The sequence below is a fragment of the Ovis canadensis genome, chromosome 5 (genome assembly GCF_042477335.2).
Source record: "Ovis canadensis isolate MfBH-ARS-UI-01 breed Bighorn chromosome 5, ARS-UI_OviCan_v2, whole genome shotgun sequence".
NCBI classification, from domain to species: Eukaryota; Metazoa; Chordata; class Mammalia; order Artiodactyla; family Bovidae; genus Ovis; species Ovis canadensis.
In genome coordinates, this window is record NC_091249.1 from 114,068,088 (window position 1) to 114,081,581 (window position 13,494).

The 13,494-nt window shown below is 36.9% G+C and overlaps 1 protein-coding gene across 1 annotated transcript in view; it reads right to left on the bottom strand.

Annotated features, from left to right (window-relative positions):
- The window catches only part of SLCO6A1 (solute carrier organic anion transporter family member 6A1), a 104,492-nt gene that overhangs the window by 61,194 nt on the left and 29,804 nt on the right, over window positions 1-13,494 (bottom strand). Inside the window, exons 8-10 of the mRNA XM_069592742.1 lie at window positions 12,448-12,537; window positions 1,472-1,484; window positions 961-1,070 (exon numbers count right to left, since the gene is read on the bottom strand). Of these exons, the coding sequence (XP_069448843.1) occupies window positions 961-1,070; window positions 1,472-1,484; window positions 12,448-12,537 (213 nt within the window). The remainder of the gene's footprint in view (window positions 1-960; window positions 1,071-1,471; window positions 1,485-12,447; window positions 12,538-13,494) is intronic.

The window sequence follows — 13,494 nt, forward strand, 5'->3', positions numbered from 1 at the left end:
AGTGAACTATTTTTGAACAAGCTAAAATCAAGCTGGTGGCCTTTGGTGGCTCAGACTATAAAGCGTCTGCCTGCAATGCAGGAGACCCAGGTTAAATCCTTGGGTTGGGAAGATCCCCTGGAGAAGGAAATGGCAACCCACTCCAGTACTCTTGCCTGGAAAATTCCATGGACTGAGGAGCATGGTAGGCTACAGTCCATGGGGTCCCAAAGAGTAGGACACAACTGAGCAACCTCACTTTCACTTTCAAAGTCAAGCTAATAAACTAAAAGACATGCTCTTCTAAAACAGTACTGTCCTAAAGATCTTTGTGATAAGGGAAATTTCCCATATCTGTACTTTCCAATATCTCCAATATCGTAGCCATTAGCTATGATGAGGCTATTAAATATTTTAAAATGTAGCTCCTATGATTGAGTAAATGGATTTTTAATTTAAATTAAAATTTAAATAGATACATATAACAACTACAGTATTTGACAGCATAGCCCTAAAATATAAAAGTACAAATTTGGTATCACTAAAAATATTTTGTACCAATTAAATTTACTACCATTAGGAAGCTATTTGATTTCTCTAATGTTACATGTATATTCCAATGTTTCCCAAAGACTTTTAATAGTTAGTACTTTACCTTATAACATAAATCATGATAGGTAAATAAGATTAAATATGCTTCTCTCATCAAGAAAATTTTAGATAGCATGAAGCATTTTTAGACAGGAATGACAAAAAAACAAAAATATGTACTAATGACAGTCTGGCACATAAATAAAATAATTACTTGGTGGCATGCTTTATTTGTTCAAATAATACTAGCACATGTCACTGTTTGTCCATCACAGAAAGAAATGTACACAGAAAGTAATGAAATTCAGTCATATTCTGAGAATTGGGGATCAGGGTAGGGGTGAGGAATATACTCTCCTTTAATTTAATGAATTATATTTTTATAGTCACCTCGTAAACTCTGTGGAAAGCATGAAAATGGTATTAATGTAGACCATGCAATTACTGCAATAATAACAAAATAACTCCACCAACTCCGCCGCCAACGTTCTTTATCATCACTGTCTCCAAAACTTTAATAGAGAAAATGAAAATTTTCAACTTTGCATAGTTTATTACAAAGCCATAATTAAACAGAGAGAGAAAGAGCATTTTCTGTTAATTTGTCTTTGTTATTGCTTTGTTTTGCTGAGATTGAGTGGTTGTGAGTTCTCCAATTATGTGGTTCTCTTCTTTCATGTAGGATGCTAAACTTTTTCCTTTCCCCACTTTTCCCCTGTCTGCTCAGGTGGTGAACAGTAATTCTTTGTCCCTTTTAAACTTCTTTCTCCGACAGAAGTTACACATTTAGAAGACTATCACTCTAAATCTGATCTATTTTTTAAAATCATTCTTACCTCCTTTAAACCATGTGCCAAATTCTTTAGAACAAGCTTGGCCCTTTAAATTGCACAACTAACACTTAATCCAGGTATCTGACTCATTACCATTTCTTGGTAATCTTTCTCTTATAGTCCTTTCTCTGAACTCTCAGATTGAGCATGTTTTAGCCTTCTAGTAACCCTAACTAATTACGCTTTGATAGCCTTTGTCTTCTATCTCCCCTGTGGTTTTTCTTGGTCTGTCTTTGCAAACCACAAAGCTTTGCAGTGGGCAGAGCAAGATGGAAATGTTAAGGGTCCTCTGCTGGGATTTTGTTGATTTTTTTTTTCCCCTTTTCAGTCACAGTTGTTTTGTAGTTTCAACATTCTTTGTTTCCAATTATGCTCAGGCCATGATTTTTGTGAGGGATTTTCATGTTATGACATTATTTTATATCATTTAGGGAGGAGACTTGGGGAAGCTGATTACCACATCGCTGCCATTATCTTCAGTTCCACACACACTTAAGATGCTGTCCAGCCAGCTGTTGTGGGAAAAAGTCCACATCCACAGGAAACAGCTTTGGTGGTACTCTAATGCCAGCAAGATCTGCTGCCAACAGAACCTGGTGAGTAGCCTGCATTTAGGCTTTGACTGTCACAGAGTATGGAGAATATTCCCAGTTTATTTATCAATGGGACAACTTCCTATCCATTGCTACATTATTCAGGGATACAAATACCAACTTGCAATGACACAGGGTTACAAATTTGATATCCATAATTCAGTAAGGATATATACATGTAGATATGTTATGCCCAGGGAGTTTCAACTCCAGATTATCACTGAGCTCTGTTTCCTTGTTGACTATAACATTCATAAAATTTCTATTTTTCTCTCTTATATTTATAAAATTATAGCTTTTTATCTTTTGGAAATCTTTCTTTTTACATGTGAGCCCATCTATGCATTCTAACTATATGTATGCATTGGTTCCAATTATTACCATGCAACTACTCTCATTTGACACACAAATCCAACTGTTACAAGTCAAAACATTTTATTATAACCTATAATTATCAAATGTATCTGGAAGAGCAATTTTGTAAAAACAGTCCCTTATTTGATGAATGAGGACTTGTTTAACAATATAGAAAATAATACAATAAAGCTTTAGTTATTGAAACCCTTTAGTATTGGCATGAAATAAAAAAATATATATCAGGGAACATACTAGAGATACAGAGACAGGAAGAAAATCTATATATACACAAGAAAATTTTACTATCATAAAGATGGTATTTAATATTAAAAATTAAGTTAATATTTAAAAATCATGGACTGACTAAAAAATGTTATCAGTATAAATAAATATTCCTTTCAGGAAAAAATATAAATGTGTCCCCTTTCTCATATTATATGCAAAAATAAACTGAAATTGATGTTAAATTTAAATCAATCAAATCCAGACAAGGACACCACAAGTAAAGAAAACTACAGGTCAATATCTGTGATGAACATCAGTGCAAAAATACTCAACCAAATACTAGAAAACTGAACTAAACAGTATATTAAAAGGATCACAACCATGATCAAGTGGGATTTCTTCCAAGGATACAAGGATGATTCAACATCTGCAAATCAATCAATATGATTCACCACATTAACAAAATGAAGGATAAAAATCATATGATCATGCCAATTAAAGCAGAAAAAGCATTTGAGAAAATCCAACATCCATTTATGATGAAAGATACTCAATGGATTGAGTATACAGGGAACACTTTGTTGTTTAGTCTCTAAATTGTGTCTGACTCTATTGCAACCCCATGGACTGTAGCCTGCCAGACTGCTCTGTCCATAGGATTTCCCAAGCAAAAATACTGGAATGGGTTACCATTTCCTTCTACAGGGGATCTTCCCGACCCACAGATCAAACTGCATTGGCATGTGAATTCTTTACCAGTGAGCCACTGAGGAAGTCCACAGAGGGAACATACCTCAACATTAAAAAGGCCGTACATGACAAACACACAGCTAACATCACACTGAACAGTGAAAAGCTAAAAACATTTCTTCTGAGATCAGATAAAGGTAAGGATGCTTAACTAGCCACAGCAATTAGGCAAGAGAAAGAAATAAAAGGCAACCAAATCAGAAAAAAATAAGTAAAACTGTTTCTGTGTGAAAATGGCATGATGTTACATATCATCCAAAAACTCCACCTAAAAACCTGGTGAGGGCCCCAAGCTATGACACCATTCTATTTAACCAGATATTTCTGGATAATGGTGTGCAGATTAAGACCAGTAAATTTTGTAATTACCATGCTGTCATACTGCCTTTGTATGTATAGAAAAAGCCTAGAGAGATAACCACAGGAATGAGATACCACAGGGATGAATAGGGCATCTATATGAATGGTAGTGATACCATAGGCACTGTTGGTAGAATAAACATTGTTATGAGTGAATATTTGTGTCCCCTGAAAATTCATATGTTAAGGTTCCTTTTAATCGTTCTAGGAAGTGGAGCTTTGGGGAAGTGATTAGGTTATGATGGTAGAGTCTGCATGAATGTGATTAAAAACCCCAGACAGACTTCTTGCCCCTTCACCCATGAAAAGATACAGGGAGAAAATAGCTGTATCTATGAACCAGGAAGCAGGATCTCACCAGACACTGAATTTGCCAGCACCTTGATCATGGACTTGTCAGCATACAGAAATATAAGAAGTAAATTTCTGTTTCTGTAAGCTCAGAGTATGAGATTTCTATTCAGTTCAGTTAGGTTCAGTTGTTCAGCCGTGTCCATCTCTTTGCAACCCCATGAACTGCAGCACACCAGGCATCCCTGTCCATTACCAACTCCTGGAGTCCACCCAAACCCATGTCCATTGAGTCGGTGATGTCATCCAGCCACCTCATTCTCTGTCATCCCCTTCTCCTCCCTCCCTCAATCTTTCCCAGCATCAGGGTCTTTTCAAATGAGTCAGCTCTTTGCATCAGCTGGCCAAAGTATTGGAGTTTCACCTGTCCAAATGGACAAAGACAGTAGAGAAGAAAATTCTTGCCTAGGATATGTGCTGTTGTTACTGTTGTTGCTAAGTTGTGTCCCACTCTTTGTGACTCATGGATTGTAGCACAACAGACTCTTCTGTCCTCCACTATTTCCTGGAGCTTGCCCAAATTCCTGTTCATTGAGTAGATGACGCTATCTAAGCATCTCATCCTCTGATGCTCCTTTCTCCTTTTGCCTTCAATCTGTCCTAGCATCAGGGTCTTTTCCAGTGAGTCAGCTCTTCACATCAGGTGGCCAAAATATTGGAGCTTAAGCTTTGTCATCAGTCTACCAATGAATATTCAGGGTTAATTTCCTTTAGGGTTGATTGGTTTGATCTCCTTGCTGTCCAAGGGACTCTCAAGAGTTTTCTCCACCATCATACAATTCAAAAGAATCAATTCTTTGGCACTTAGCCTGCTCTACAATCCAACTCTCACATATGTATATGACTACTGGAAAAATCATAGCCTGGACTACATGGACATTTATTAGCAAAGTGATGCTTCCTTTTAAATACAATATCTAGATTTGTCATACCTTTCCTTTCAAGAAGTTCAGTTCCATTCAGTTCAGTCTTGCAGTCATGTCTAACTTTTTGCAGCCCCATGTATTGTACCTCTCCAGGCCTCCCTGTTCATCACCAGCTTCTGGAGCTTACTCAAACCCATGCCCATTTTGTCAGTGATACCATCCAACCATCTCATCCTCTGCCATCCCCTTCTCCTGCCTTCAATCTTTCCCAGCATCAGGGTCTTTTCAAATGAGTCAGTTCTTCACATCAGGTGGTCAAAATATTGGAGCTTCAGTTTCAGCATCAGTCCTTCCGATGAATATTAAGAACTGATTTCCTTTAGGAGGGACTGTTGGATCTCCTTGCAGTCCAAGGGACTCTCAAGAGTCTTCTCCAGCACCACAGTTCAGAAGCATAATTTCTTCGGCACTCAGCTTTCTTTGTAGTCCAACTCTCACAGCCATACATGACTACTGGAAAAACCATAGCCTTGACTAGATGGATCACTATTGGCTAAGTAATGTCTCTGCTTTTTAATAAGCTGTCTAGGTTGGTCATAACTTTTCTTCCAAAGAACAAGCGTCTTTTAATTTCATGGCTGCAGTCACCACTTACAGTGATGTTGAGGCCCCCCAAAATAAAGTCTGACACTGTTAGCACTGTTTCCCCATCTATTTCCCATGAAGTTATAGGACCAGATGCCATGATCTTAGTTTTCTGAATGTTGAGTTTTAAGCCAACTTTTTCACTCTCCTCTTTCACTTTCATCAAGAGGCTCTTTAGTTCTTCTTCACTTTCTGCCATAAGGGTGGAATCATCTGCATATCTGAAGTTATTGACATTTCTCCCAGCAATCTTGATTCCAGCTTGTGCTTCTTCCAGCCCAGTGTTTCTCATGATGTACTCTGCATATAAGTTAAATAAGCAGGGTGACAATATACAGCCTTGATGTACTTCAATTTCTATTTGGAACCTGTCTGTTCCATGTCCAGTTCTAACTGTTGCTTCTTGACCTGCATACAGACTTCTCAAGAGGAAGGTCAGGTGATCTGGTATTCCCATCCCTTTCAGAATTTTTCACAGTTTGTGGTAATCCACACAGTCAAAGGCTTTGGCATAGTCAATAAAGCAGAAATAAACCAGTTCTATCACTTAATGGCAAATAGAAGGGGAAAAACTGGAGCAGTAAAGATTTTATTTATTTCCTTGGCCCCCAAAATCACTGTGGATGCTGACTGTAGCCATGAAATTAAAATATGCCTACTCGTTGAAATATCAATAACCTCAGATATGCAAATGACACCACCCTTATGGCAGAAATTGAAGAAGAACTAAAAAGCCTCTTGATGAAAGTGAAAGAGGAGAGTCAGAAAGTTGGCTTAAAGCTCAACATTCAGAAAACGAAGATCATGGCATCTGGTCCCATCACTTCATGGGAAATAGATGGGGAAACAGTGGAAATAGCAGCTGACTTTATTTTGGGGGGCTCCAAAATCAATGAAGATGGTGATTGCAGCCATGAAATTAAAAGATGCTTGCTCCTTGGAAGGAAAGTTATGACCAACCTAGACAGCATATTAAAAAGCAGAGACATTAGTTTGTCAACGAAGGTCCATCTAGTCAAGGCTAGGTTTTTCCAGTAGTCATGTATGGATGTGAGAGTTGGACTATAAAGAAAGCTGAGCACCAAAGAATTGATGCTTCTGAACTGTGGTGCTGGAGAAGACTCTTGAGAGTCCCTTGGACTGCAAGGAGACTCAACCAGTCCAACCTAAAGGTGATCAGTCCTGGGTGTTCATTGGAAGGACTGATGTTGAAGTTGAAACTCCAATACTTTGGTCACCTGATGCGAAGAGCTGACTCATTTGAAAACACCTGATGCTGGGAAAGATCCTCCCCTCCTCCTGAGGGAAGGAGGAGAAGGGGATGACAGAGGATGAGATGGTTGGATGGCATCACTGACTCAATGGACATGAGTGTGGGTAAACTCCAGGAGTTGGTGATAGACAGGGAGACCCTGGCGTGCTGCAGTTCATGGGGTCACGAAGAGTCGGACATGACTGAGTGACTGAACTGAACTGAACTGATGGAACTGGATGCCATGATCTTAGCTTTTTTCACATTGTTTCAAGCCAACTTTTTCACTCTTCTCTTCCACCTTCATCAAGACACATTTTAGTTCCTCTTCACTTTCTGCCATTAGAATGGTATCATTTCTATGCCTGAAGTTGTTGATATTTTTTCCCTGCAATCTTGATTCCAGCTTGTGATTCATCTAGCCTGCCATTTCACATGATGTACTCTGCATAGAAGTTAAATAAGCATGGTGACAATAATTCATTAGTTCCATGGCCAGTTCTAACTGCTGCTTCTTGACCTGTTAACAGGTTTCTCAGGAGGCAGGTAAGGTGGTCTGGTACTTCCATCTCTTTAAGAATTTTCCACAGTTTGTTGTGATATGCACAGTCAAAGGTTTCAGTGTAGTCAAGGAAGCAGAAGCAGATGTTTCTCTACAAGTTTCTTGCCTTCTCCATCATCCAACAAATGTTGGCAATTTAATCTCTGGTTTCTCTGCCTCTTTGAAACCCAGCTTGTACATCTGGAAGTTCTCAGTTCATATACTGCTGAAGCCTAGCTTGAAGGATTTTGAGCATAACCTTGCCAGCACATGAAATGACTGCAATTGAATTGTAGTTTGAACATTCTTTGAAATTGCCCTTCTTTGGGATTGGAATGAAAACTGACTTTTTTCAGTTCTGTGACCACTGCTGAGTTTTCCAAATCTGCTGATGTACTGAGCACAGCACTTTAACAGCATCATCTTTTAGGATTTTAAATAGTTCAGCTAAAATTCCATCACTCCCATTAGCTTTATTTGACTTTACACTGCAGGATGTCTGTCTCTAGGTGAGTGACCACATCAAGGTGGATATCCAGGACATTAAGACCTTTTTTGTACAGTTCGTTTATGTGCTCTTGCCACCTCTTCTTAATCTCTCCTGCTGCTGTTACGGCCTTACCATTTCTGTCTTTTACCATGCCATCCTTGCATGAAATGTTCCCTTGATATCTCCAATTTTATTGAAGAGATCTCTAGTCCTTTCCATTCTGTTGTTTTCCTCTATTTCTTTGTTCACTTGAGAACACCTTCTTATCTCTCCTTGCTATTCTCTGTAACTGCATTCAGTTGGGTATATCTTTCTCTTTTGCCCATGCCATTCACTTCTCTTGTTTCCTCAGCTATTTGTAAAGTATCCTCAGACAACTTTGCCTTCTTGCATTTGTTTTTCTTTTGGATGGTTCTGGTCACTAGCTCTTATACAATGTATGAACCTCCATCCATAGTTCTCAGGCACTCTCTCTACCAGATCTAATCCTTGGAATCTATTCATCACTTCCACTGTAAAATCATAAAGGATTTGATTTAGCTCACACCAGAAGAGCTTAGATATTTTCCCCACTTTCCTCAATTTAAGCCTGAATTTTGCAATAAAGAGTTCATGATCTGAGCCACAGTCTGTTCCAGGTCTTGGTTTTACTGTCTGTAGAGGTTCTACATCTTTGGCTGCAAAGAACATAACCAGGATATGTATCTTTCCCTATAAAGATAAATCTCTTGGTTAATGGAGGGCCAACCTGATAACAAAGTAATCAACCTGATAAAAGCTTGCCTTCTGATGAAAGTATCATATCTGGAACTCACGGTTTACTGCTACTATTGATGAATTGGACAATAAGCAGTATTAATAATTATATCCTAGTAAATATTCTTGTTGACAGATTGTCCTTAGTGTGAAGAAGTCCAAGTAGTGCATTCATGCAAAGTCATCATTACTCTAACCAGCTCTTTTTACATGAGCTTACTGAGGAAGAATTTAGAGTAGTTAGAAAAAAATGAGAGAGGCTGATTAACATTGACAGGATGGGTCACCTTGTCCAACTGCTAAAGAGCCTCTTAAAAATGCATACAATTTTCATGTGCTAGTTGCAAGAGGTTCATCTAGATATTCTCCTGGTTACATAATTTTTATATTGCTCTAGGTTCTAACCATACATTAGTATAAATTTATACCCAGTATAAATTTAGTATCAGAGGATAAGATGGTTGGATGGCACCACTGACTCAATGGACATGAGTCTGGGTAAACTCCTGGGGTTGGTGATTGTCAGGGAGGCCTGGTGTGCTGCAGTCATGGGGTCGCAAAGAGTTGGACACAACTGAGTGACTGAACTGAACTGAACTGAATACCTATAAAAATTAGTATAAATTTATACCTCCTGGGTGACTCAGCTGGTAAAGAATCCTCTTGCAGTGCAGGAGACCCCCATTTGATTCCTGGGTCAGAAAGTTCCCCTGAAGAAGGCTACCCACTCCAGTATTCTTGGGCTTCCCTGGTGGCTCAAAACTTAAAGTATCTGCCTAAAATACAGGAGACCTTGTTCAATCCCTGGGTTGGGAAGATCCCCTGGAGGAGGGTATGGCAACCCACTCCAGTATTCTTGCCTGGAGAATCCCATGGACGGAGGAGCCTGGCAGGCTACAGTCAATGGGGTTTCAAAGTGTTGGACACAACTGAGCAACTAAGCATAGCATACTTCAGGGTATCCCTTCTATTCTAAGTGGTCAACAGCCTGACATTCACTAGCATGATTTCCTGTATTTCAAGGCCACTGTTGAGCAGCCACTGTAATACAGTGGCTATCCTTTTTTTCATTTCAGTAAGAGAACTTTATATTCACACATTTAAATGTCTCCTTTTACCTGGAATATTTTCCAGTATTATTAAAAGAAGCTATATGTATTACAGCATGCAAGAAAAATTCAACATATAATTATCAGTTAATGTGATATACCACATTAACAGAATAAAGGACAAAAACATGATCATCTTAAAGGATTCAGAAAAAGCATTCAACAAAGTTTAACACCATTTCATCATAAAAAAACACTCAACAAACTATGAACAGAAGGAAATTATGCCAACATAATAAAAGCTATATATGCAAAGCCCACTTCTAATATTGTATTCAATGTGAAAAACTGAAAGTTCTCCCTCTAATATCTGGAACAAGGTAAAGATATCTACTTACTTTTACCACTTCTATTCAACATAATACTCAAATTCTAACCAAAACAAATAGGCAAGAAAAAGAAATAAAAGGCATCCACATTGGAAGGAAGAGGTAAAATTACCTCTGTCTGAAGATGATATGAACTTCTGAGAAAGTGCTAAACACTCCAAAGGAAAAAAACTGTTAGAACTAATAAATGAATTGAGCAAAGTTGCAGGATACAAAGTTAATACAACTCAAGTGTACTTCTATACACTAACAATGGGCAACATGCAAGGCAAAGACCTGTACACTGAAAACTCCAAAACATTGCTGAAAGAATTAAAGAAGATACAAATAAATGGAAGAAAGACATGCTCATAGATCTGAAACTCAGTATTGCTAAAATGCCCTTAATACCCAAAGTGACCTACAGATTCAATGCAATCCCTATCAAAACCCCAACAGAATTTTTCACGGAATCAGAAAAAAATCCTAAAATTTCATATGGAATCTCAAAAGACCCCAAATAGTCAAAACAATCCCTAGAAAGAAAAAACAAAGTCAGAGACTTCATATGTCCTGGTTTCAAAATATATTACAAAGCTATAGTAATCAAAACAGTATGGTACTGGTATAAAGTATGGTACTGGTTCCAGAATCTAGAACAATGGAAGAGAATAAAGATCCAAGTAATATAGTCTCATAAATATGAGACAAATCATATTTTACAAAAAGGATAAGAATATACAACATGGAAAGGATAACCTCTTGAATAAATGGTGCTGGAAAAACTAAATATTCATGTGCAAAAGAATGAAGTGAGATCCTTTCCTTACAATATATATGAAAATAACTCAAAATGGATTAAATATCTAAACATAAAACTTGCAACAATAAAGCTCCCAGAAGATAATATATGAGAAAATCTTCATGGTGTTGATTTTGGGAGTTAATTTTTGATATGACACCAAAAGCACAGGCAACAAAAATAAGATTAGAGCAATGAGACTACATTGAACTTAACCTGGACAGCAAAGGAAACAACAGAGTGAACAGAGAAACTACAGAATGGGAGAAAATATAGGCAAACCACTTATCTGGAGTAAAGCTAATATCCAGAATATAGAAAGAATTGTGTCAACTCAATAAGAACAAAAATCTGATTTTAAAAATGTGCAAAGGACTTGAAAAGATATTCCTCCAAAAAAGATATACAAATGACCAACAAATATTTGAACATCACTAATCATCAGGAAAATGAAAATCAAAACCACAACAAAATATCACCTCGTACACACCTATTAGGATAGCCATTTTAAAAAAGAGAAAATGATAAGTGTTGGCAAAGATATTGAGAAACTGGAAGCACTATGCACTTTTAGTGGGAATGTAAAATGATACAGCCACTGTGGAAAACAATATGGAAGTTCCTCAAAAAATTAAAAATAGGAATACCATACAATCTAATAATCTGGGTATATATATCCCCAAAATATTGAAGAGAGAATCTCAAAGAGATAGTCACACATCCATGTTGAAGTAACCTAAAGGTCAACTGACAAATAGATGAAGAAAATGTGGTTCATACATACAATGAAATACTATTTATCCTTAAAACAGAGGAGCCTGGTAGGCTGCAGTCCATGGGGTCGCAAAGAGTCGGACATGACTGATTGACTTCACTTTCACTTAAAACAGAAGGAAATACTGTTATATGTCACAACATGGATGAGTCTTGAAGACATTATCCTAAGTGAAATAAGCCAGTCATAAAAAGACAATTACTTCATGATTCCATTTATGTAAAGTATCTAAAGTAGTCAAACTCTTAGAAACAGAAAGTAAACAGGGGCTGAGGGGAAGAGGGAAATGTTGTTGTATAATGAACATCATTTCTTACTTGTTTTTTTTAGATTTTTTTTTTTTTTGGCTGTGCTGCACAGCATGTGGAATCTTAATTCTCTGACCAGGGATTGAACCTGTGCCCCCTGAACTGAAAGCTCAGAGTCTTAACCACTGGATTGCCAGAGAAGTCCCAATTGTATAATGGATATAAAGTTTCAGCTTCCCAAGACAAAAAATTTTAGAGATAAGCTGCACAATATTATGCATATAGCTAATATTATTATATTATACACTTAAAAATGGTTAGAATGGTAAATTTTATACTATGTGTTTTTTAACACAATTTAAAAAACTATGCAGAATTAGTAGTAAGACTCTCATCATAAGCCACTTTTTAAATTACATTTCAAATAGCAAAGTGTATTTAGATGTATTTATATGTACATATATGTGCATACTGGTCACATTTATATACTTTAAAAAATATAATGATTATAAATTAAATATACATTTATAAGCTACAGTATCTATTCAATAAATATTTTATACAATGTAAACCAGAAAGAAAGGCAAAAAAACAGCTTACCTTTTCTCAATAGTACTATTCACAGATAGCACAGAGACCTTAATTAGGGGTGCTCCTAGAGTATAACCCAAAGAATATCCAAGTATTCCTACAGCTTCCACAATGCCTATAAAATGAATACTGAACATCAAATAACTACATAAGCCAGCTTTGTTGCAAAATGATAAAAATTATCTAATGGAAATGGGTTACTTCTAAAAGCTTCATTGCATACTTTGTTAGTCTCCAAAGAAACAGAACAAATAGAATATTGAGAGAGAAAGAGAGACAGAGACAGAGATTTCAAGGAAGTGGCTCATGAAATTGTAGGGCTGGCAAGTCCAAATTTGTAGGGCAGGCTCTCAGGCTGAAAATTCAGGTAAGAGTTAATGTTACAGTCTTGAGTTCATAAGGTTAAATCCACAGGGTAGGCCAGTAGGATGGGAAAACTCAGACAGAGTTTGTACATTGCAGTCTGGAGACAGAATTATATCTTCCTTGGGAAACCTGTCTGTTCTGCAAGGCTTCAGCTGATTGGATGAGGCTCACCCATATTATTGAGGGTAATCTTGATTCAAAGCATACTGACTGTAAATACTGGTCACATCTAAAACATATCACAGAAATATCTAGCCTGGTGTTTGATAAAAGAACTAGTTGTCATAACCTAGCCAAGCTGACACATAAAATTAACCATGCATATTACTCAATGCACATAGAGAAATTCAGATAATTTTATAATTCACAATAACATTTAATCTATATTTTAATATAATTTAAATAAATATACATATATTTAATATAATTCAAAAGTATTTCACTTTAATTTGTGGTACTAAAGCAAGATGATATTTCAATATAAACATCATTTTTGCATCCTTCACTATAGCTGCCAGGGAGGCAGGAGGTAATAATAAAGTAATCTATTCTCTGTAATATATACATGTATGCTTTTAATTGCTATTCCGTAAAACTAAAAGCAAACAAAACAGATTTGTTGCTACAATCAGTCAACACTAATAAATTGGTGCAATTTTGTTCTAAAAGCAAGCATAAATATGAATGTCATCTATTTTAGTTTATT